We start from the raw sequence: 26,884 nt of genomic DNA on the forward strand, positions 1-26,884 counted from the left end.
CTGCATCCATTCTTGGGGTACTGTAGAATTTAAGGGTTCAATATAGGTTTGACAGTCAAATAATATTTAGCTTCACAAAGGATGAATATTTGCAGTAAAAAATACTTTATATAGAAGCATACACACAGTAGATCAAAGTCAACAGGCATTTCTTTATGGCTTTTTTCACTGAGGTACTGTTATAACATCCAGCAACAGGATGCAAGTGTTCATATGGTATGAACACCACATTCATAAGCTGTACCACCAACTCTGACAAGTGGCAACAGGCTGCAAACCCAGCTTCACCGCAGGATTACAGAAAAAGTCTTCCCTTATGTGTGGAGGGTCTCAGTGCAAGCTATAGAAAGCCTCAAAGGCAACTGGCATAAATGAAGAAAGTAAAAATGAAAGTCTGACTCTATTAAAAGGAGGAAAAAATATTGATGACACATTAGAATCTTAGGTAATTTCTTACAATTAACAGCAAACATTTGGGACTTCATATGCCAAGGCAGCAAGGGTATATAGCACAACAGCCACAGTAGGACTCGAAATGTGTAGTTAAGCTCTTGCATCTGATCCTTAAGGTAAGTGCATGCATAGGCTTAGAGCAGCCAAGCTGCTAATATAACACCACACAGGGCAAAGTGCTGCAAGCCAAAGATGAACACTGTCAGAAAAGATGAGGAGATGAGGTTGACAAGCATATGACTTCAGCTGATGCCACAAAACCCCTGGTGACCACAAGTTTATTCCTCAGCTGTAAAAAGCTTATTTGTGAATGCACATTTAGTTGCACCCTTCCCTGTTTACTTCACGAGGAGGAAATGCAGATGTACTAAGGTCCTAGTCGCCGTACTTCCAATTCTAGTACTCTTAGCATAAGGGGAAGAGGTTTTATGTTAAGACAGTGATTGTTGCTGTATGTATTTGCTATGCCACTTTTACATCAGCAAATGATGGGGTTTTGCTGTACATTTCTTAAACAAAGTGGCCATATAGACTTCTGTTTTTATTACACCTATGCCAAAAATGTGTTTCTGCAATAAATACTATTAGAGTGAAATGTAAGTTCACAATATGCTAAGTTATTCACGGCAACTAGTTCTTTCCAACCAAGGTTGTTTTTTTTATCCCCATAAACCCATTAAATAGGCTGCAGATGCTTGAGTGAGTTCCTTATGCACACACAGCACAACATTTAAAACTCAGAGCTTAGCTACATACAAGTAACACTTTAATTTATATACACTTCATAACATATCACCACTTAGATCAACAAATTCATCATCTCTCTTGACCAAGTCATCTTCATCTTCCAAGTCTTTCCAGGTGCTAGTGGGTAAAGCTGGTTTGACAGACTGTCTCTGAAGTAAAGCAAATGGAAACAAGGATGACAAACGGGGAGACTTTCTCAGCATTGGAACAGAATGTACATCCCCAGAAATAGCTTGACTATGTTCTTCATCCATTTTCACCTGCAAACTTTGCACTTGCTCCATCAAGTCCAAAATCTTGGCAGCTGTAGCTATTGTACCACCACCATGAAGCTGGGCTTCAGGAATCCATCGTAAATACCGCTGTGCCCAGACTTTGATGTCAGGGCCATTGATGCGAGGTAACAGAAGACCATGATAGTCAACAGGTTTACTATGCCAGCTATCATAAAACTCCCTGAAGCTATTAGGAGGTTCATCTGAAGAATTTATTAACTTGCCAATTCTTTTACCCAGAATGTTTTTAATTAAATGATCCGTTTCCTCCCTGAAAAATCCTCTCTTCGTGGAAGACTTTGTTTGTGTCAATGGCAAAGAAAGTTGCCGTTGATGCTTTGAAAGGAAAGAAATGAAAAATATATTGAGATAGATATTGATGGGACTTCAGAAAATATCTTAAGAGGAAGAAAAACACAACTTGTATTCAGAAAATATTTATAAACAACAAAGCTTTTATCCAGTGGTTTCTCATTGCATCTAACCATGTAACAGTTCTCTGATTAACACTGTAGATCTTACTGACAGTGTCTCACTCCAGAATGCTTTGTAGAGAACAGAATGTAACCAACAGGAATATTAAAATCAAAAGAGGCTACTCCAAACAAACTCTTTTACTGGATTTATGCTACTTTCCAGTATTGAGGTGGTCCACCCATAATCCTCCATGTTCTAGACAGTTTTTGTTGTTGCTGGTCCCCCTCCCCATCAAACTGCACACACACACTCCAACTACATTCAGACAAAATTAGGGAGGCAATTATAAACCTGCTATGTATTTCAGTTGGGTACTCTGGAACAACAAAATAAACTCACTTCAAACACGTCAATGCAACTCATCTGGATGTTAAGTCCCATGAGTTATCACTACACTTGCACAAAAGTATGAAAGAAAAAATCCCTACATTCACAGCGAGGCACAGTAACAGTAAAACAGTGATTTATAACTGAGGGGGGTGCAAACTGTATTCTTAAGATCCAGGTGAGTCTGAAGTGTATATGTATTTCCTCAATTAAAAAAATCTTTGTGCTAATACTTCCACTGTGAGTACATTTGAAGTATGAGTTGTGCAAGGTATTTTTATAATTTAAAAAAATAGTTAAGCAGGACATATCTTACTTTGAATCGCATACTTTTCCGTTGACTTTTATCTGGTCTTGGCTTCTCTGCATAAAGAGGGTTGTTCAGGAAAGCCTGGGCCTTGGGGTCAAACTGCACAGACCAGTCCCACACAGTCAGAAATCTGAAAGGACCACTTTGTGTCTTGAGGCTTTCACCACTCTGCCAAAACAAACATGTCACAATTAATACTGCTAGAAAGGAATTCTGACCAAGTCAAGGTGAAATTAAGAAACTGGCTTTTCACAGAAAGGGCCACAGAGTTGCAACACCACTCATGATTTCTACGTATTCAGTAGCTGAACAACATTATTAGATGAAAGTGAGTACAAGCACAAAGGCTATATATTATTCTCTAACTTCAGACAGCATTCCATTTCAAGAAGGAAAGGCACAAAGAATGCCTTTCACAGATGAAAATAATATTAAATAATCCAAGGAAAAAAGTTTTGAAAATTGGGCAGGAGACACACTTGAATTCTTCAAACACAGGGCATGTTAGGATAAACCTCTCCATACTTCAAAAGTTAACTGCAGTTATGCAGTGTTAACAGTTTAAATTTTATGATCAAGGCTTTATTTATAAGCAAAACAGTGACCTTCACTTTCTTTTTGGTCTCTGTGCAGCCTTGCAGGGGATACTCCCATTGGTGCCAGATTTTTAGGCTAGAGAATAGCATGAACCAAATGTAAACCACATTCAGGAAATGTTGATTTTCAAGTACAACAGAATATACACTATATAAGAATTTTGTAGATAACTTATTCTGCAGGACAGCAGGATATTTCTCTTAGGTTAAGGAGCTCCATTTTCACTGAAAAGTAATAAGCACGAACCTATGGCCACACATTAAGTATTATATTCCTGAGTTACTTTCCTTTTGTCACCATAAATTGCCAAGTCCTGAACTTGACTCCTCATATCCAAATTTGCAGTCATTCACCCTTCAAGGTACAACCTTTCAAATAAGTATGGAAAAAATGCGCTACTAGGGAACTATTTTTTTGAATGTTTCCTGCTTGATGGTCAAACCTGTTCTCCAACACATTGCATCCACAAAATAACAACTTACCGTATTAGTGTCTTTTTGATGTTGTGAGTTGAAGAAGAAAGTGCTAAAAATAGGCACATAGAGGCTGTCTGACAAGACAGTTAAGTAAGTTTCTGTGAACTCAAATGCTGGAGGATATTGTTGCACTAACTGCCAAACACAATTTAGCAGGAGCAGAAAAACAGGAGCCTAAATAAAGAAAATATTGCATCAGTTTCAGAAAAAAATGTGTTCTATCATGCAGATTATTTATTTTGTACTATTTAGTGTCTCCAAATACAAATCTTAATGAAAGCAATCTGGTTAACTACAGAACTGCTGCATGTAACTTTGGATGAACTCTGAAGCAGTATCATGTGAGCTACCCTTGGTCAATTGTCAACAGAAAAGATGAATGCTTTCTAACCTGAATTTGCACACATTAACTTGCTATGACAGTTGCTGCTATGGAGCTTTAAAGTTAGCAAAGCAAAACAAGTTTATAAGCAATTCTTGATCAGAAATAGTCAGTCTACCCTTACTGCAACAACTAGCAAGACAGTATAAAGTTAAACCTAGAAACGTCAAGAATAGCTCATTCACTTGAGTTATTTCTATGGACACTACTATCATTTAACACAGTTTAAAGGGACATGAGATACATGTCTTTAAAGAGACCCAAAGATTGTGAAATTTTACATTTGTTCTCTGTAGTTATAAAGACATTGCTGAACTCTTAACAGCAAAAATAGTGACACTGTACAAAACATCAACCCATAAAACAAAACAAAATTAAAGATCTACAGAGTAATTGCAACTTCTGGACTGATATCTAAATGCCTCCCTATGTTGAGTAAACTTTTAAATAGTAAGTAAGGAAAGTAAAAGAAAAATTGTACCTCTTCTTTTTCACTTTTATGTAAGTGGTTACAACGGTCCAAAAAGCCATGTCCTCCAATTACCCACTCCTTCTGAATAAGGCTCTGAAACCCTGACTTTGTTCTGCTGTATGAATCCATCATCACTTGAACCAGACTAGAGATTACACAGCACAGGTCAGTAGCACTCTCTTCTACAGAAAAGAACAGAAACCACATTGTCTACTAAGCCATTCCTAAAACTCTGGATAAAAATAGCAAAGTATTGTTAGCTTCACATAAACAAAACTGTATTTCAAGATCAGAGAAGCATACAATCTCTTGCAAGTGTTATAGCATAAGAGAGAAGTTAATCAATGTTTCCAATACTTCCCTTTGTAAAAACAAAAGGTTTCTTGTACACTTATACCAGAAGAATACTTCAACAATAAAACCTGCAAAACCCAAGCTTTTATTACTATAACTTTTATGCCTATGCCCTTCAGGCTCCCATGATGCACATACTGCCCCTCCTGTCCTATGCTACCAGACCAGCTATCTGCCCTTTCCCATCCTGCATGCATCTTTTCACAAGGTGTGAAATCGCCTTCTCATGCAACATGCATTCTTCACCCTTCAGGTGCCTTCTAGAAACATCTCATCCTCATGCTAGGTTCCTCAAATGGCAGTATGTGGAAAAAACCTAACTAAATTACTAATCTAAAAATAGCTTAACAGTTAACACTGGGTTACTCAATCTAGGAAAACAAACAGCTCAAGATGTACACAATAAGTGTATTCTTTTATGCATTTGACACTGTCCTACATGACAACCTTGTCTCTAAATTTGAGAGACACGGATTTGACAGAAGGACCACTCGGTGGATAAGGAACTGGGTGGATGGTTGCACGCAGAGTTGTGGTCAATGGCTCAATGTTCAAGTGGAGACCAGTGACAAGTGGTGTTTTGCAGGGGTTGGTATAGGGACCGGTATTGCTTAACATCTTTGTTGGAGACATGGACAGTGGGATCGAGTGCACCCTCAGCAAGTTTGCTGACAACACCAAGCTGGGTGGTGCAATCAACACACTGAAGGGATGGAATGCCATCCAGAGGGACCTGGACAGGCTTGAGAGGTGGGCCTATGCAAACCTCATGAAGTTCATGAGGCCAGATGCAAGGTCCTGCACCTAGGCTGAGGCAATCCCAAGCACAAATAAAGGCTGGAAGGAAAATGGACTGAGAGCAGCCCTGAGGAGAAGGACTTGGGGGTGTTGGTGGATGAGAAGCTGAACATGACCCAGCAATGTGCACCTGCAGCCCAGAAAGCCAACCATGTCCTGGGATGCCTCAAAAGAAGCATGAGCAGCAGGTCAAGGGTGGTGATTCTTCCCCTCTGCTCTCATGAGACCCCACCTGGAGTACTGCGTCCAGATCTAGGGGGCCCCAAACATAAGAAGGACATGGGCCTGTTGGTGCAAATCTAGAGGAGGGCTATGAAGATGATCAGAGGTCTGGAGCACCTCCCATATGAACACAGGCTGAGAGAGTTGGGGTTGTTCAGCCTGGAGAAGGTTCCAGGCAGACCTTATAGCAGCCTTCCAGTACTTAACGAGGGACTACAAGAGGGATCTACAAGGAGGAGACTACAAGGGGGTACTTTTTAAAAGGGCATGTAGTGATTGAATGAGAGGTAATGGATTTAAATTGGAAGAGGGCAGATTTAGATTACATGTTAGAAATAAATTCCTTAATGTGAGGGTGGTGAGACACTGTAAGAGGTTGCCCAGGGAAGCTGTGGATGCTCCATTCCTGGAGCTATTCAAGGCCAGGCTGGATGAGACTTTGAGCAACCTGGTCCAGTGGAAGGTGTCCCTGCCCACGGCAGGGGGGCTGGAACTCTGTTATCCTTAAGGTCCCTTCCAACCGAAACCATTCTATGATTCTAGGATTCTATTCTTAATAAAGAGACTACATAGTGTTCAGTGTGTATCTAGAACATAAAAATGTCCTTTTAGAAAGTTTTCATGCTCCATGTTCTTTAGGTAGGTGTGTTCTCCCACACTCTATAGCAAAAGGTCTGGGAGACCTTTAATAAAATATGTTAGGAAACAGGAAGCCATAAACAAGAGGTAGCATGACTGTCCTGCCAATATATCAGCAACTTTCTCATTCACAGGATATTTCTCTTAGTCTGGAACTATGCTTATCATGGTTTTTAACTACAGGAAGCATTTCCAGCAAGATTTAGGTGTCTGGTACTTTGAGTACTCTATGAATTTTACCAGCCTCTACCATAATCATAAGCTTACAGCTTAAGCTAAAGAAGTTCAAAAGAAATGTTAAAAAAATTAGGATAATCTCATTAAATTCTTACCTATAAGGAGAACATTTGTATGCTGTCTTTCCAGACACTCAGCAACTTCTATTGCTTTCTTCAAGACTCGCCTGTTGTAGTACAGGGAATGATAAGTGAAAATTCTCATGGCATTTTTGCAATTAAGTTTCTTACATTAGTTTCCCCTTAAAAGGGGTTAGAATGCCATACTACTGAAGCTTGACTAGTCCTTTAAAACAATTAAAACCACACTCAACTTGTGTAAATGAAGAACTGTTTAGCCTCAAGAGCAAACTTTCAAGAGGTGTCTTTGTTTGGCCACTGGTCATGCATCTCCAGATGTAATCTTTGTACATTTGTAATAACACTTTATTGTGGATCAATGGCAGCCACCACACACACACACACTAAAGTACTACAATTGCTAACAGTCAGATCTTCATCCTTGAAAGAGTCAACATCACCACACTTTATATTCTAATCTACTACATAATACGTTTCTCCCATTATCTGATTTTAAGAGGCAGAGGGAAGGATCAGCAATCAGATCTTGTAAACATGCAGACAGAATTTATTCCGAGATTATCATTACACACCAAAGACTGAGTGGAACTAAAGATCACATAAAACCAGATGTAGTGCTGTTGGTTTCTAGACCTAACTCTTCATAAAGTTAGTTAGTTTGAGCAAAAGTTTGCACACAAATTAGGATTCTTGAAACTGCTTAGGTCACTAATAGAAGCTGACAGTTTATTTTTTAAGTGTGGAGTTGTCAGATTTTTTGTTCTAGCATCTAGAAGGCATTCCTACTAACTTCAAGAGCCAAGAACAGGCTGATCCAAGAAGCAACTGGATCCAAGTATGGAAATGACCAGTCTCAAAACAATGTAAGGATAGGAACTTGGCCTGGCGTTTACTTGAAACTACTTGTAATCTTGGTTATGTGAATGCATTTCCCAAGATATGATCTTCAGTAGAACCTCTCATTCAACATACACTTAAATTTTGGATTAACAAATGAATAACTATCAATATTTATTAATTGTTAAGACTGTAAAGAACTGAAGCTAACTGCAGAAGGCTGCAGAAGCACTTCATGGTAACAAGCTGATAACAGAATAAACTGGCAGACAACAGAGCTAGCACAAAGTACCACTGAAAACAAATAAAAACCCTCAACATTCCACTATAACAAGCCTTAAGTTAGCCAACACCATTCCAACACTTACTCACTGTGGACTGCTGAGAGAAGAAAAAAGAACTTGAGGAACAATCAGGAGAGGAAGGGGACATAACTGAGAACAACTGTCATTTTATAAATCTTTGGTGGGCTAACATCTTGAATACTGCAGTTCATCCCGTCCTAAAGGATATTACAGAAGTAGAGAGTACAGAGAAGAATGGCAAGGCTAGTCAGAGACACGGAATAGGTTTCATGCAAGAAACAAATAGGATTCTTCAAGTTTGGAAAGAAGGTGACTAAGTGCAGGAGGGAAATTACTGAATCTATAGTTTTAATAGGTTTCCTGGAAGAGTTGTAATTGGAATGATCTGCTGCTTGTCACATCCTTTAATGGGGGGGGGCGGGGCTTAACATAAGCCTGCACTGTAAAAATACTGTCTCAAGTTGTAGAAATAAGATATATAAAAGGAACCATAAGTCTGTCTTAATTTTCTTTCCTACTGGAGGTGAAGAATGTTATATTTCAAGAAACTAGCTACAAAACCCACTATAAATGCACTTAACAACAATTTGAAACCCATAAAGTTACAGGTATAGCAAACCTGATTATCTCTAGCCAGTTTGTGCTTTCCAGTAACGAAAACCATTTCACATCAGTTGCCCAGAAGTCTGTACAGTTATCTGAATTAAAAAAACAAAACAAAAAATTGGTTTGTTCACACATATCTAGTACTAGTTAACAGCCATCCATTGTATTGCTCTTCAGCTATGAACTGTCATAAAACGACCAATACTAAGGAGTCAGTAAATCCTAATCACTGTTAAAGTCAACACCCTCATTCTGTAATTAAATGAGAAACTGAATTGTGAAAATGTAGACTGACCTTCACATTAGAGAATGATTGTAGACAAGTGAGGCAGCACTGCAGAAAACCCTACTGCAAATATGAGAAGCAGCATGTTCAAAACACCATGTAGTAGAACAAAACCTGAAGGTCAGTAGAATGTAAAAGCAAAACTGAGATGATGTAACTCTTGGTAATAAATTGGGAGCTTGCAGACAGGACAGTGGCATTTGCTCTTGGCAATGCTCCCCCCTCCAGCAAACCAGAGTGTGCTTGGTGTGTTTCAGCATGCCATGCTGATCCCCGCAGGCCAGAGATCAGCCTTGAATTAGTCCTACAAACACCAGTAAAGTTTTCTAGCACCATACACTTTTTAAAAAGTACGCTGCGGGTTCATAGCAACCAAACCACGTAAATAAATCTGTTTACGAAACAGGAAAGGAAAAGAAGTTTAATCCAAGGAGATGGTTCTTCCAAATTCCAGTTGCCTTGACTCTTAACACATGAAAAGCCTCCTTATGGAGGCTGGATTTTCAAAGTCATTACCATTAGAGCCAGAAACACAAATGGGTTTTAGAAGGGGGTTACACAAATTTATGGGATGTAAGACCAACTGAAAAAGATTAACAGTTTTCACTGCAACCGAAGACACATTAAAATACATCAAAAAGGACACAGCTAAGATAAACCAGGAGGCCAAGTACAATACCATGAAGTCATTAAACTCTTATGAATTTCATTAGGATTTTTGTAGCTTGTTAAATGCAACCTAAATCTATTGCTTTTATTTCTTTCAAAGCAAGTGTTCAGAAACTGTAAAGCTCTTGCAAGCTGATATGGTCAATTAAAACCAGAATGGATTACCTTTCCTGCATAAGACAAATCTTGAAGCCAAAGGTCTACAACAGTTCTACTATGGAGAAAGAACTGAGATACACCACACTTCCCTCCTTTCCTCCTCTCCCCCCCAGTAATTTCAGTTCTGAGTGTTTCCGTATAAATTCTTTTCACCTCCCAAAGTCTCTCCATATGCTTCCAATGTCTATTTCCAACACATACTCACTTCTGTCTTGTTTTCTGCAGCTTGCATCTAAGATCCTCAAGTGCACAGGCATTTATCTGTTTTGTTCCTGTAGCTGTTCTGCCTCCATGCCTGCTCATGCCCCTCATTCTGTTCATTACACATTTAAAAAAAAACTTTCCCCGATTCATTTCGCCCTAGCCACAGAAACTACCTCTCTACAAAATAAGCATTAGAACACATCTTCACAGCTCCCTAGTCAGTTCTGCTCATATTAGATGTAGTTTTCTCCAATTTTTTCCAATTAACATCTTCAAATTCACTTCCAACCTTTAAGTATGATACCCTTTCAAGTATCTACCTTACAGTACTTCAAGTAAGATCCCTTTTACTCCCCAGTTCACCCTCTTTTCATCTGAATTTTAGAATCTTCCCTTGCACCAAATCTCATATTCCATTTAGCCTGCCATCACTATTTAAAAAACATCTGCCCATTCTGAATCAAGGCAAAATTGTATTACCAATTTCTAGTCCTTCAAAACCACCCAAACCCCATGATACCACAGAAAAGGGTTTTTTCTGTTTTTTTTTTTTAATATGGAAATAAGAGGCTTTCATCTATACCAATAACATTTATATTCCATACTGACATTTTCTTTAGTTTGCTTACATTATGGACAGTATAGAAGAGTTTTCCTCCAAAAGAGTTGAGTAGCCACATTAAGTAGGGCTGGTTGGTTGTTTTGTTCAATCATCCTCAACCACAACTAGACTCAACCACTTGTAGTCAGGCCTCTGCAAACAATTGCTTGATCTGGCAGTCCTCCCCCAGTCAAAGTCATCTCCAAGTCAAAACAGGAAACTCTTTAAAGCACAAACCACTTGCAGCTTGTTTTACCCCTTAATCAAGGTATTTTTCTTAATAACATCACAATAGAGAACAGGCTTTTCCTTCCTATCTTCTAAGACAATGAAGAAATACTCCACTAGGAATTGAGAACTGAAGTGTTCAAAGTTTCATTTCAGGTGTGTAGGGAAATGGCATACAATGAGACTTGTGAGCAGTCCAGCAGAATCAGCGTCTGCCTTTCAAACATTTCAAACAAGATGAACAACTTCAGATCCAATACTTCCCCATCAAAATCTTCTTTCAAAGAGCTACCTACTATTGTGGTTTCTGCTTTGCTTAACAAGGATTTTTATAACTGAAACTTCAGCTTGGGGATGTGTTCAGGAAATTTAAGTTACAATGGAAGTTACTTAAAGCAAATTAACTAGGCATGTATAGAACAGAAAATAGTACTAAGGTAGTCAGTTCCTGTAAGATCTTAATACTTGTGCAAGAAGAGACCTGAATGGTTTTCTCAGACTGGCAGTGCACAGCACTATATTCAGTGACCTATCATCTACAAAAGTGTATTTTAAAAGCTGTAAGACAAAAACACTTACTGGAAAGCAATTTTTACATATTCCCTTTTGCTTCAAGTAATATAACACAATGATACAATTACACCATTAAAATATGCAGTATTTCCTGAGAGATGTTAAATTACTTCAGTTCAAGCTTTGGCCTTTTTCCTGTAGGAGGGCAAGTTACCAGGAAAGGTATGAAAATAGGAGCTAAAAACAATTTGCCTGTAAGATTCACTGTGGATCTGACAGTGTATTCCAGAGAAAACCCTCAATGTGAAACTCTGACAAATCTCTCATATCTTGGACTTCTTTTCTGAGTGTCACTGAAGTCTTTACTACCTATTTACCAGGAACCATTTGCACTAATTTGCAATAAGTATCAACTTACCAGATAAATTCCATGTATAAAACCAACAGGACTTGGCTACTGTCTGTAGGCTACACTGCAAATAGACAGCAGCTCAGTGATGATCAGTTATGTTCAACAACAGGTCAGCTGTCTCAGTGTTCAACATGCCACCAGAGGTTATTGCAACATTTACCTTCATTATTTTGCAGAAGACCTGCTGTCCAAAATGGCCCAATGGCACATTGCACAGTTGCAAGGTGGTGTGGAGATTTTTTCTTGCCAAAAGGTGAGGTCAAAGTACCGTTTCATGATAGCAAAATAGTTAAAAGTCCCAGAGCAAAGTCTGAAAGCCTAGGTCATACTTCCACATGGCTCCCATTACTCCTTTCAAGTGGACTTACAATTTACAGTAGTCATGTTTAGCCCTACAGCTAGCATGACAGAATTTTAAGCAAGCTCACACTCCATTATGTTCTGAGATGTGACTAGTTTGCAACAAAAGCTGGGCAAAAATTATTTAGCATTTAGACTCAACTCTTGACATAGCACAGAGGCTTAAAAAGTTAACACTTAACATTCACTTTCAATGGAACACAGAAGATTAAAAAATCTCTCCCATAAATTTCAATCCAACCAGTGTATTCCAACTAACATTTAAACTCCATAGTCACTCTCTTTAAAAGTCATTTTCAGATACTGTGACTGCTTAGGAAGAGGTAGTAGGTTTAAGAACTACAAATCTCCATTAACATGCCAGTCATAAGCACACTCTTCAGTTACATATTTAAAAGTCTGTTTTTAATTTAATCACTGTCAAAAGCAAGACACCAATCAAGACAAGGACTACATTCATGAGATGTAAAACATAATTTTTATGGTTTGCACCTCAGTCACTTTAGAGACAAAAGACTACTTTACAGTTTGACTTACCTATCAAAAACAGCTGTTTAAATCTTGTGTATGCAGTCTGGATATCTTGCAGAGATGGAAGGCTGCTTGATAAGTCATCCATCTTCAGAAGTTCATAGGGAGGTTTGCTAATTGTCTTACAGATTCTAAATCAAATAATCAAGAGATTAAAGCCTTCTGCTTCACAAGTCAAATAATGCACCAACTATTACCACTGAATACAAAGTTAAGAGGCATGGTTTGGGAAACAGCTGTAAGACCAAAACAAACATCCTGGAAAGTTAACGGCCTCCATACATTAAGTACTGGCTGGAAGCTTGGCTACAAGCTTACGACAAGTTTTGGTGCTCTTAACTGTGACGCTGATAAAATTATATTTGTACACATTTGTGCAGTTATTAATATTACCAGTATTACTTGATTTTTTGCTACTGCTTTAGTATTGTCTTCACTAGACTCACCAAAATTACTTTACTAGCAGGCTACTTAGAGTTGAATTCAGAAAGAGATGGATAGAAACATCCAAACCTCCCAGTACACAAAAATTTTTCTTGACTTTTACCAACCCAATTACACTCTAATACATAGCTGCCAGGTTTGCTAAGGAAATGTGCATAAAAGAAAGAAGAAACAACTTGGACTCAAACAAGACTATACCTGCCCTACATATGTGCTAATTTTTCCTTAGGAGAAAAAAAAAAAATACCAGGCCAGATGAAGCTTCAGTTTGGATCCAGAACATCCCCTTTTATTCAGGCTCCAGAGCTCAGATGAACATCAGCTTAGTAAGTACCTCTGTTATCATGGTGGCTTTTTATTGTCAAGATTTGAGAAAAGCTGCTCTAGCTCCTACTTCAGATGCAAAGCCTTGTAGGCACTTGCCCAGACAGGATAGAATACTTTGTTTCCTTTACGTTGTAACACAGAAGCCTGCTTTAAGTGAGAAATACAGGCATCCACATCAGAAAAGAAGGTTACTAGACCTACTGGAAGATGCATCAGGTAACAGAATTGAGGGAAAGCAATTATTTGTCAGTTACAATACTTCTAGTGCAAATTTACTTCAATTTGGAAGAAGATCTGGGTCTAAACAGCTTTTTCAATACAAGCTACTGTAAATTGTAAACATCTACTGTATGCTTGAGTTCAGACTATTACAATGGCTTGTTAACACACCCTTATGGACAATTTGTAGATATATTTTTAAATATTAGTGGGTAACCACCAATACTGCATAGCAAAGAAAACCACCAATACTGCCCCAAGTTCAGATGGCCCCAGCCAAGTGATAAAAATATTATCAGCTGATACCTTGCTATAGCTTACTGCTAGTTTCACTTAACTTTCACATTATGAAATAGCATTAATAAGAGCTGTAAGTCATGTAAACTTCCCCATTTCAGGGGAGACACATTACAGGATCTGCAGGAAGGATCAAAAGTATTTTTCCATGCAAGCATAATTAATTTTATAAAAGGTTTTAAGAGCCTAATCAAGCTTTTTTTTCCTGTTAGTTCTGTGTGATTAACAGATTCCCCATTTACAAGGAGAAAGAAGCTAGTAGTGAAGCAGTGCAAACTGTGCATAATAGCCTGATCTAATAGCCTGCTGCTACAAGAGAAGATCTCTCCAGGACACCCAACAGGTTTTTTTTTAAAAAGCCAGAAAAAAAGAGCAACAAGTCATAGCCCTAACTCTCAGCCAGGAAGCTGTGCTCTTCCCCTTATGTTAATTTTGGCATTTTTTGCCAAGTTAATTCAGCTCACTAACTCAGCTGAAGCAAAGTGCTGTCTGTCATTGCACCTGTAAGTAGCAGTAGTGAACTGCTAGATTATCTCAGTCATTTTAGGTCACTTTAATGTTATTTAAGAACACTAATCTAGTTCTGAGAAGACAGCAGACTTTGGAGAGATTTTAAAACTCATGCAAATTCGTGCTTAGAGATGAAGCCTATACTTCTCTTACTTGCAAACACAATTGAGCCCATCAGCTATGACACTTTAACTGCACTTAAGACCTACAGGCTTTGGTGCTGCTTCACCTAATAGCAAGCCATAGTCTGTACAAAGATTCATCTGACATACGTATGTATGTCCGCAAGTAAGCCTTCAGTGATGTTACAGTCCTGCACAACTGACAGATGCTGTTAGGCCAAGGGTTTAAACCCATTCCACTACAGAAAACTACTTCTAGATCTAAAACTTGTTTCCTGATGTGTGCAAGCTTAAAGATTCGGCATATATGGAAAAAGAGAAGCAAGGTCCATACCAAGCAAAGTGTTGTGGACAGAATAGCTATTACTGACCCATCCAAGAAGGCTTTTTGCGTTTGTGAAGTGCTGTCATCCTGTTCTTTGGGAAATGCAGACATTTTGAGAAGAGCAGCACCATTATGGCAAGACCAACACCAAATCTGCAGAAAGACATTTACCAGGTAATATAAATTGGTAAACTGTCCCATACAAAGTATTTGCTTAAGTGACTGAGTGATTACAATAAATTTCTCTATGCTGTGGTTTATTGAATTTTTGGCGTATTCAATGAACTCATCAGTAGACACAAACTTCCACATCTCCACCAAAACTACATGCCTCAGTACACTGTGTTATCACTTGCAAGTTTTAAGCTAAGCTTTACACAGGCACAGGGAAATATAAAATGTCACATTGTATCAGAACATTACTTTCTCCACCATGCTCATAAGTGAAAAAAAATGACCAAAATGTCTATGGCCAAATTATGTTGGAAGATGTGTCACGGCAAGATGGCTTTGGTAAGTAACTCATATATATTAGCCATCAGTTTCTCCAAACAGATATAGTAGTCTTTTTCTTACAGTTCAGCCTTGAGGTAACACACAATAGAAAGATCATCATGGCTTTCCATATGAACTACACATAAAAGGTCATCTAGGCATATAAAATAAGATACAAAACAAGAACTCCACAGTTAAATCAGACTGCATAGTTACAGCTATTCCTTGTGGCAAGTCAGTCCTCAAAGCTTCTAACTTCCCCTTGTACATGATTTCTTGACTCACGCTACTTCTTGAAACTCTGAAGTTGATTTTTAAAAACTTGCTTTGAAACTAGGAGTCAGAATCATTGTCATCAGGAATATTACACACGTCAAATCAGAAAGTTAGAGTTCTGCTACCAATTTACAGTAGCCAAGAGGTACACCTCAGAAGGATGCAGGAACCTCACAATAATCAAGAGTAGAAAAATTGGCTGTATTGTCCGTTCACTGCCATCTCAAACTGATGTAATATAGTCCAGCTATTTCAACAGTAGCTCCCCAAAAATGATTTGTAAATAATTAGAAGAGTTCTACAAGGCCTCTGAACAATGCAAGATGCAATAAAAAAAATAGCACTTCTGTTTCTGTGTAACAGCCACTGTAATTTGTCTGGTTGACTATCTGAGAAAAAGTGAACTAAACTATTTTGAACTTCACTACCTGAAATGACAAGTTGCATGGCACAGTACAGCACTCATCTCCACGGACTGACTAGTTCAAGAGCATGAAGTGAATTTAGTTGTCCTTGGCAAACTTGATGGACATGCAGGAAATAAGGTAAGACCTCATAAGTGAGGTTACTTTGCTCTGTTTCTATGTACTCTCTTACTGGTTCTTAAACTCTGGTATGAGGCAGGAAGCCAAAGCCAGCTGGCCACAGGGCAGAAGACAGTGTACTTCCAGACTTCTGTTGAGACTGGTAGAACTAGTTTGTCAGCTACTCTACTTGGCTTTGTAAAAATGCTGCATCATCACAGCCACACTACTTACTAGTACTCAAGCTAGGCAACTGACAGTATCCAACTACATCTGCACATTCATGGTATTCATGTCAATCTCCAAATAGCATTTCAAGGCATCCTGTCCCAGATAGATGCCAGTCAGTACTCAGTCTTGTGAAAATAATGGGTTGGTGGATAGCCAGACTAATAGCATATGAAGTATATAGGACATTAGACATCCGATATAAGTAAATGGGGGCTCTGAACCCAAACTTTGCTTTACACTGCTTAAGGGGAATACAGAATACTTTGAGCACCTCTTCTTCCAGCATCTGCTTCCCCTTCTACAGAAGACTAGGTGTGTGAGCTGTTAAAAACAAGATCTAAAAATGATATACAGTAACATCTTAAATGCTCCTTGAAATTATGCCTTCTCAATAACATTTCTTACCCTCCATCATGCATATATACTTACAGGAATGATCATACTTCAAAATACTCTCTTCAGAAATGCATATGGGAACAACAAAATACAAAGGCAGCCTAAGATAATGAAAAAGAGTTTCTTGCACTTAAAAACTGAACAAAGAACAATCTTCAAGCTCCTTTTAATGACGGTGAGTGTTCTAGCCAACTTGCTAATTACATATTCACTCTTACAGCTACAATAATCCTTCCTACTAGATAATATATTGTTCTCAGCACCCAAAAAACCCCCCTTATTTTCAGCTGGAAAAGGTATTTTCTTCCCATCTTGAGCTGTTCATTATTTTCACTGCAACATTCTCCTGCTTTTCCAAGGTTGCAATTAAGTCCTACATTTAATTGTAACATCTAAGACTGATCATTAAGACTGCCTTGGTTCTCTCACTCTTCATTGTTTCAGAAGATACCCTCGTACTATGAGATAACTAGTTCTGTCTCCATGCTTTGTAAGCAGTTCGAAACACAATTCAAGAATTTACTTAATATATAATGAATTTCCAGTATGAGCCAACACTAATACGTTCAAGGCCCACAGAAGCAAAAAAAGTAAGTACTTAACCTCAGGTTGGGTCTCCAAAGACAGAGTTATAGAATAGTTAAGACTTCTTTGAAAATTGGTGTTTGTTCCTGAAGTCTGTCAAACCTTTCAGGATTTGACTATTAAACAACAGTAGTACTCAAAGCCTTGTATACGTCCTAAAGGGTTTGGTGATACATACTACTTTAGCTAAACTGGTAGGAAGTACACATTTCTAACCTGCCACTAAAGGCAATACAACTTAACTTCCATCAGCACATTTTGCAAATATACTGTTAAAACCACCCAGACCCCCAATCAAAACAGAAAAGTCTCAAGTGCATGTAATCTGAAATTTTACCAGAGTAAAGGTACAGGACTGAGAAAATGCCATCCTAACCCGCACGTATGACAAAAGTGCAGATACCAGACCTACATATTTTCTGTTCCATTTTAAGGTTGTATTCTCCACTCCTAGAGCTATTCAAAGCTTGACTGACCAAGGTCCTGAGTAGCCTGATTTAATGTTGAAGTTAACCCTGCTTGAGCAGGGGTTGTGTAAGATTACCTCCTGAGGTCCTAAATCAAAGTACCCCCCATAAATAAAAATGGAAATGAGATCCTAAAAAAAATCCTAAACTGTGTAATGCTCAAAGGTAGCACTGATTTTTGCAAATCTTAATGAGATGTATATCCAAAGTTCACTATTAACCAGGGCAAGCTTACTTTTCAGAGACTTTATAGCCTTCATTGGTAGTCACTGCTTTGTATTTCACATTGCCTTTGGTCCGCTCCAACTCATCACGCCAATCCTCAAGAGTATCAAACATCACAGTTTGGTTTCTTCCATCTGTCAGACATCAGTAATATTAACTTTGCAGACTACCAGGAATTCTAACATGAAAGCATTCCTAAATAAAGTAATTTTCATTAAGGTAAACAAGCAAAACATCATGTTGAAAAAGCCTCGAGTCAAAGATAAAATGCCTTTGTACAACACACTGCTTCTTTCAGATCTTTAACAAACCTTTTCTCAAATATTGCTTTAACCAAGAACTTCAGGAACAGTTTCTTACAGGAACTAACCAGTTCCTCCAAAACTTCCATACAGTCGATGCTGTCCTCACAACCAGCCTAAAACTTATGATGCTGTGCAGCAAATACCATTGTATACTAGTGCAGCTGAGTGGCATCTAACAATAGATACTTCAATGTAGAATTAACAATCATACCAAAAGCTTCTTTGTAATTCAGACACTGCAGTTCATTTAAAGTTAATTCTTTCATCATGGGAAGCAGTCTTCTGCTAAATAGAACATTTCAGACACCTGATAAGAGCAGAAGATTGATTACAGCAGAAAATTGATTACAGCAATTCAGTCTTAATCATTTCAACTGAGGACTTTTCCTATATTTCTATTTAGCCACCTCAGCAACAGTTACAACAGCAGGTTGATTTAAACTCAGATTCTGTATAATAACCATATAATTTATGGAGTAAGGCCAATTGTTTTAGACACCTGTCATAATTAAGTATTCCGCAACACCAGCTAACATTGAAATACCAGAGCTAAAATTTCCACAAAAGATACAATGGCAAGTTGAGATTCTCTACTGTAAGAAGATAAGGTAGATTAAATATTTACAGTTGGAAACAGAACATTATTAATGAGTTCTAAGGGGCAAGATCTTAAGAGTATCAGACTATAAGAGGCATAAAACCCAATTTCTAAAGTCTACTTGGTTTGTTCTGTAACAACTTCATAAAGAATGAGATTTAGGCATTTATTTAGATAGTTATTAAAATATGAAGCAATTCTGGCACAACAGTTCAAAGCTGCTATAAACACTAGGCTTCTTCCACATTTGTTCAGTCTCCACCTAGAAAAATCTTTCTGATGTTGGCAGTATAAACAGAACACCAGTTACAGATGAAGCCTCCAGAAACTACCCAAGCCAGCAACGTGCACTTGCAAAGGTGGCCAGAGTATTCTTGGGCTGCACTAGGAAAACTATTGGCTACAAGTTGAATGAGGTCGTTGTTCTCAGCTCAGCACTGGTGAAGCCATGCCTGGAGTGCTGTGTCCAGTGCTGGGCTCCCCAGAACAAGACAGGCACAGGCCTGCTGGACCAAGTCCACTGAAGGCCCACTGAGATCATTAAGAGAGACAGAGCTAGGATCATTCAGCCTGGAGAAGAGAAGGCTCAGCAAACACACAGAGGGGCAAGAAATCTTTCCAGTGTATGAACACCTGACTGGGGGGCAGAAGCAGGGGAGGGGATCTAGACTCAATGGTATCCAGTGACACGACAAAATGCAGTGTGCACAAGCTGAGCTACAGCAAATCCCATTTAAAAGTAATAATAAACTTTTTCACTATGAGGATGGTCAAATAAGGAAAGAGGCTGTCCAGAAAGGTTGTGGAATCTCAGTCCTTGGAGAAATTCAAAACCCAAACAGACATAACCCTGATAAGCTTGCTGTAGTTAACGTACTCTAAACATGGGGAGATGGACAGGAACACAACTAAAGGATCTCCAGAGGTTTCTTCTAACCTCCACGATTCTGTAATTCCATGACATATTTTGATAAGTGTACTATTAATACCTTGGGTACATCAAAACTTCCCTCTGTGAAAGGAAAAAAACTAAGAATCAGGTTCCTAATTCAAAACAGCACTATTACTTCAGCTGAATTCTGAACTATGAAATGCTAGAAAGTGCACTGACAACTATTTGTCTTGAACTTTGCAGCTTACTGTCTTATTCAGCCAAGTTCATTCAAGTGGGAAGATTATGTAATAAATTAGCTATAAGAGGAAGTCATATGTCCACTGGAGTCTTGCTATGCAAACCTATGCTTTTTTTGCAGTTGCCTGGGAGATGCAGTTTGCTTGCAAATAAGAGCAAAAAGGGAAATACTTTGTCAGATGCCACTGAAAATGTAATAATTTAAGAATTAAGAGCAGAAGTATGGTTAACTGCAATAGTACAGAAAATATACATTGATGAAATAAACAAAATACATTCTAGATGAGAGCACTCTAGTCAGAAGCACGTAAAAAGCATTTGCACATATTGGTCACAGTAGATTTTCAATTCAGTGATGCTACTCTTGTTCATAAAAATTTCTGTGCCTCTCAATGTAGTTGCACAGAAACCAGTAGCAGACAATTTAAAGATTCTGAGCAACAAGTACAACAATGCATAACAAGAGAAAGTAATCTTCTGAGGCTATCTGCCAGCAGGGCAGAGTTATAACCCAAGCGCAAACTCAGCTACTAAGTGTCCCAGGTTGCTTAAGAAACTAACAGTATGCAACAAATACAACTCAAAAATAGAAAAATATTTACCTATGTTGTTTGGGGCAGCTGATGCATAAGAGAACAGAAACAACCGTTTAAGCAGCTTAGGAGTCTGGCTATGATGAACTATACCACTGACGATCTAGGAAAGGACCAAAAATTAACATCCAAACACACACTGAGACTGTCAGTCTAAAAAGATTTATACCGTTTTTTTACCCCCCTCTCCCAGACTTTAAACAAAACTGTTCAAAAGGTTCCATCCCCAACAGCTGAAACCTGACTTTTAGAAAGCCTTCTCCATTGTCTGCAAGACACTGTACCTACTTAATTAAAAGTATTATATCTGTTTAACTTCCAGAATGACTCTTATTATTTAATTAAAGGTAGTAGACTCCTAGTTTGGAGCTCAGATTAACCTGTCAAAAGAGTCCAAGTTATGAGGAAAATAAATGCTTTCATATGAAAAAGGCTGAAGTCTAAAATTTAATACAATTTTATCACAAAGAACAGCTTCACAGGTTTGCCTGAGCTGAAGCTGATTTCATGTAGTAGTCTCAAGGTCCACTTTTCTTCAAAGAGCCAGTGCATCTGATATTATTAACTGCTACACATAAGATGTTTAATGAGTAAGGTTATCTAGGAATCAAAGTGTCTCTCTCAATAGGGAATAATCAGAAAACACTTTAAGGGATCTCTCACGGTCAATTTCATCCTTCTCTCATCCTCACAACTAAACACCCAACACTAAGCTTAAAAAAGAAAAACAAATTAAGTTACTATACTTACTCTTTTCACTTCCTCTTCTTTTGTGTATCTCAGGCAGAACTGAAATACTCTAAGGTCTTTACAGTAGATAATTAGCTTCTCTGGGTATTTTCTCAGTTGCCCAGTTAAAAGTTTCTTTTTCTCATCATAAACTGCAAAATTAAAAATGTTCAAGTAAATACCAAAAAGAAATTTGCCATCAGTTTACAAAGCTATGCCTGCTTGACTTCTCAAAAGTCACAGGAAACTAATTCAAACCCAAGTTTTAGCAAGTCAAAACAAGGATCCTACAACAGTCCAGCAAGTTCTTGTGCTAACTGCACAAGAAAACACTCAGGTTTGGTTTTTTTTTTTAAACCCACTCAAACTACTTCCTGCAAGGTAGAAATGAAACTTGCAGCAACACAGCTGCTCAGTGATTATTTCTGTTCACATTCTGACTGCATAGTAAGTTCAAAGACTTGAGATGGATAAAGAACAAAATTTAGGAGTTTTGCCTGAGGGAAAGTCCCCAAACAGAGATCATTCTAAGTTCCTTAAAAAAAAGGAACTTTTTAACCATGACAAATTTCCCAAGAGAGCCCTTTGTTCACTTCTGTTTGAGGATATATCACTTCACAACTTCAAATGCTGCCAGCTAGGCCACCTTTTATGGAACTAAATACTGTCTCATAACCAGTTGTCTCCATTTGTCTCCCCCTAGTCCACTCCTTCACGAATCCACACCACCATTCATAAATACTCTGAGTACTCTAATACTAGTCCAAAGTCAGGCTTCTCAAGAAAGCCTTCCCCACTACTTACAAATTACTAGCTCCATTCTTGTTTGCCTTTTTCATCAATACAAGCATACCTGTGAGTCTCACTGCAAAGCACTCATTGATTTACTTGTAAAATAAAGCCTTGTTTTCTGTCTCCTTTGATATTCTGAAGACATCATGAATCTCATAAAACAAAGTTCCCTTAGACAAAAAAAAGGTATTTTTTGGCAATTTGGTACCTGTAGTGCTCTGCAGTGCTATTGCTCAAATGAAGTGAATACCTCCATCTTTATAGAAACAGTTGATATACTTCTCCACCAATCTTAATCAGGGACTATTCACAGTACACTCTTCTTTGCTTTCAATCATGGCACTTTGAAGGAATTGCTTTGTTTGTGCCAGCAAGATAATTAATCAAAATGTAGCTTTGACAAGCTTGAGGGATAAGACTAGGTTCTGATAGATCTCTTATCTGTCATTACATCACTAAATATAACTGCAGCTGTTTTTCCCAGACTACCCGATCCTAGTTTCCAAAGGGACAACGCTATCACTTTTCTAGAAAGGATGTACATGTACAGACAAAGAACATCAGCACTATAAGACACTTAGAAGTGTGGGGCACATCAAACCAAGAAGAGAAAGCTGACCTACCTCCATAGATTTGATCTACACATTGCAGGGTTATGTCATTTTCTCCTACAATCTTATTCTTAAATTGTGGCTCCTAGAACATAAAGAAAATTCTCAGAAATGTCCCACTTCTAAGCAGTAGCACCTTCTCACAAACAAAAGTTGTATTCAGTACATATTTTAATATCAGCATTACTACTTATTCTTATAAACTGTGTAAGGCAGAACACTGAAGAACAGTTATTGAGATATAGGCAGATGCAGGTTACACAGGCATAGTTTATAAACTGCAGATCCAGTTCTATTTAAGTCTCAGCCATGCTTGAAATGCAGATAGAGTTTTTACTTTTCAAATAGCTTCAAAGCATGCATTTCTACTGAGAGTCACTTTTCAAACTGGAATCACTGCACTAAACAGGAAATACAGTAACAATGTAATCCAAGCTCCTTTATGACAAGCTTCCTTGCTATGGGAACCTGGCAGGAAATAGAGTCTCTTAGAAGAATAACTACGCCAAGAATATTCTAACCTAACAGCCAGATTTATCACTGGGTAAAATGAAGACACATGCAATCCAATTCTCATATCTACTGTTTTGCCAAACTTGAAGTGATTTGGGGCTCCCTTCACTTTTATGATTCCATGAGTTCAGAATTAAAAGTCACACTGAAGTGATACCACAATTAAACATTGTTGTGTGACATATTGTTACCAGAAGGCTGATGTACACTATACCAACAAATTACATTTTACATGAAGACATCCGTGAACAGAGCTAACCTCATTCAAGTTATTTCAAGGTCTGTACAACTCTGAATCAGGTGGCTAATACTGAACTTTTGTTAAGAGAAATACAGTTGACTTGGCATGCCATAAAGCCTAAGATTTAAAGTTGGTGATGGGACAGAAACTAGCATGATTACTACCAACTTCAGCATAAATCTCATGTGATCTGTGGAAAGGGCACTGCAGCTTTCTCCCAACTAACTGCAGAAGGTCTTAAAATCCATATTTATCTGCAGAACCCTTAGTTTAACATTTAAGCTCCTGGAAATTTTACCCCAAGAAACTTCAAATACAAACAATGTGTGTCAAATCATATTCTTTTTCGCTGTCAAGATCACCTTGCACTTGAGAGCCATATACTAGGGTCTCTTTAGCTTTTATCACCTAAATGGACCAGGCCATTTCAGATGCTTAAGCACATCAGAAAAGGTGTGGCATTACCATTTCCCTTTGAGAGCTCAATTTGAGCACCTAAAACAAAGGAAACAAGATTGAACTTATTTCTAAGATTTGGGGACTTGTTAGCTTTTTTAATGCTTGCCAGCTCAACAGTATGATGTTTTTAAATCTTTGCAGTCAACACCTTTGAATGGAATAATACTGGGCTTTACTGAGCCATACAATTATCTAGAGCATTTCCACTAAATATGAGTTTACTCAGTCTTGTGCAGCCCTGAAATGGTTCTGCAGATGTAGACCGAAGTTAAGGCAGACAGATGTTACACAACATTAGAAGTACATTTGACATTCACACTTTTGCAATTGCTACTAGATAAGCATCCAGAAATCAGGTTTAAACAAACTGTTGACTTAATTTTCAACACAGTTCATTCTTTTAAGTTAAGCTTCACAAAATTACTAACTCAAGATAAAAAGAGTTATAAACTATGTCTAATGTAAGTGTCCACATAACAGGCTTGCACCATTTTTACTTAAAATTGTCATTAGAGCTTGAGGAAGGATCTGCACAGACCAAGCAAATGCAGACTGATAAAATTAGTCTGCACCCATTAAAACATTTTTATAAATCTATATTAATTCTGTATCCTTATATAGGGGAAAGATATGATTATTTAGTCAGAGACACTATGTCTTCAGAGCCTATTTGGTCATAATAAGAAGACTTGTCTTCCTACATTATCATCTGAAGCAGAATCATCAAGGAAAGCAATCTTGAAGTTTGTGCAAACAAGTTTCCCATAGGTACCACGATTTGACCCATCTTCTTGTATATACTTGTATACCATGCTTGCCTCGCAAAGCAGCAGTTCACCTGTATAAAAGAAACACTGACTTGCAACATAACTGACGTTTATAATTGAATTATTTCAGCTGTTAACTTAAACTCAGCATTAACTGCCTGATAGCTTCTTGTAACTGTATGCCTGAAGAAATTTAATCACTATTACAAAGAGACTTAAGAGGTAGCTCCTGGAACCAGTACATTGAGAGTCTTCCAGGTTATTAACATTACTCAGATGGACTGAACACTGTTCAGCTCCAGATGTTTAGGAGTTCTGTAACCACAGGTACCTGTACCATGGGCTATTCTAAGTGACAGGAGAACAATGCATGGAGTTGCAAAGAGCAACCGTATGATTGTGTACCTGGAAAAAAAAAAAAGCCCACTGGCGAGTAGTTAATACAGTCAATACACAAGTTGAAAACTGTTCCAATTTTCCTTACTGCTAAACTCCAACAATGCTGAAACATTCAAGTTGATTATTACAAGTTCATCATAGTTAATTTTTCATAGCTTTCACTGGAGATGGTTCTTAATTTAGGGGTCCCAGAGCTATTTTACAGTTCTCGAACACAGGTTTGCATAAATAATGGTCAATGAAGTTCTAATCTTAAAATTAACAGGAACTGAACTTACAAGTTTAAGGAAGTAAAACCAGGTTTTAATAGGTATAATCAGTCCCTTGGTCTTTCCTGTAAAGTGCAGAAAGCCCAACAGAACAATACTAGCTTATTCTAAGCTTTCACTTGTATTTTATCTTAGTAACAACTTTACTGACCTTGGAAAACACTTTAGAAAGAAAATAATTGTAAATTTAAAAAAAAATTAACAGTGAATGAGGCATCAAAAGGCCTAAGTAACTCATAGAAGCAAAGCAACTAGAAAGTAAGTTTCCACTAGTTCTTGGTCTTCAGTTCCCAAAAAAACCCACCCAACTTTATCTTTTAAGAAACAGGGCAAATTGAAGTATAGACAGTTCTCCACCTGCAGCTTACCTGAAGATACTGTACTCTATATAAATTAGGATTTTTATAGTTTTTCAACAACCCATGCAGATACAGATATTTAAAACACTTCAACCTGTGTGGGTTGTTACACCAAACCCTCTATTTTACTATGTTGGACACTGATGTCATATGAATGTTTGCTGCAGACATAGGAATATTTAAGTATTATTTACATAGTGAGTTTTTTATTATTTAATTCTAATAATACAAGATACAAGTTACCTGGTAATAAGTGAGGATTTACTTCCTTTTCTGTGGGTTCCCTTATGTGTATTTCCTAAAGAGAGAAAGGGTAATTATTATTTTGCAAAGATCATATCTTCAACACATGCTGTGATTAACAGCACCCTCCCTCTTAAATTCCTCACATTCTAGCAAACAGGCAAATTAAAATTAAGGAATAAAACTTCCTAAATACAGGACAATACGTTTGCAATGTGGTCTTTCCACTAAAGGTCAGTAGTCTACTAGCTAAATAATTAAGTCAGAGGTTTGACACCCACAGTGCTAGTTACATGCAGCTGTGAACACAAAAAAGGAAACACATTATTGGTATTTGAAACTGTTGAAGTAACAGACAGAAATAAGGTGTTACTAATATTTTAAGTTCTCTCAGCACATATAAATGGATAACTATAAACTTAGTATTACAACACCATCCCAGAGTTCCATCAGAAGCTTTTCCATGTATGACTTAATATTTGTTTCTAATGTACCCTTCAGTTTTTCAAGCTTCATCCTTCACTATCTTGCTTCTGATTTTCTTGCACTTATCATTGCAATCAAAGTATTAAAGTTACTTAAACAGTACTACCAAGATTATAGGGAAAGGGATTTCAGAATCTAAGAGCAAAGAGGTAAAACCAGCTACAGGATATCCTTTAGTTCGGACCCTAATTGCACAAAACAAACCTACTAAATTCTCAGTATCGCTTATTATAGCCTTGAGGCACTGATAGTTGGGCTAAAATATACAGCTGAAAGACTATTAAACTAGAGAACATGCTACACCCTTCCTGCTTAGACAGTTCAGAACTTCCTCCTCCAAATCCAAAACACTTCACATGTCTTCTGGAAAACTGTTAGTTAACTGGAA

The 26,884-nt window shown here is 37.8% G+C and overlaps 1 protein-coding gene across 1 annotated transcript; it reads right to left on the bottom strand.

The window, feature by feature from the left end:
- Nucleotides 1-1,111: 1,111 nt before the first annotated feature.
- MTMR12 (myotubularin related protein 12) lies at nucleotides 1,112-26,065 on the bottom strand (the record flags this gene model as incomplete). Its single annotated transcript, XM_010076094.1, has 16 exons — nucleotides 1,112-1,811; nucleotides 2,596-2,757; nucleotides 3,669-3,836; nucleotides 4,526-4,698; nucleotides 6,862-6,932; nucleotides 8,608-8,686; nucleotides 12,564-12,688; nucleotides 14,848-14,954; nucleotides 16,258-16,265; nucleotides 16,757-16,824; nucleotides 18,011-18,134; nucleotides 20,638-20,731; nucleotides 21,379-21,509; nucleotides 22,773-22,845; nucleotides 24,675-24,811; nucleotides 26,011-26,065. Coding segments are annotated over 16 exons (2,151 nt in total), but the record flags the coding sequence as incomplete, so codon positions are not given.
- Nucleotides 26,066-26,884: the final 819 nt, after the last annotated feature.

This window comes from Pterocles gutturalis, unplaced genomic scaffold (assembly GCF_000699245.1).
Source record: "Pterocles gutturalis isolate BGI_N339 unplaced genomic scaffold, ASM69924v1 scaffold3946, whole genome shotgun sequence".
Lineage (NCBI taxonomy): Eukaryota > Metazoa > Chordata > Aves > Pterocliformes > Pteroclidae > Pterocles > Pterocles gutturalis.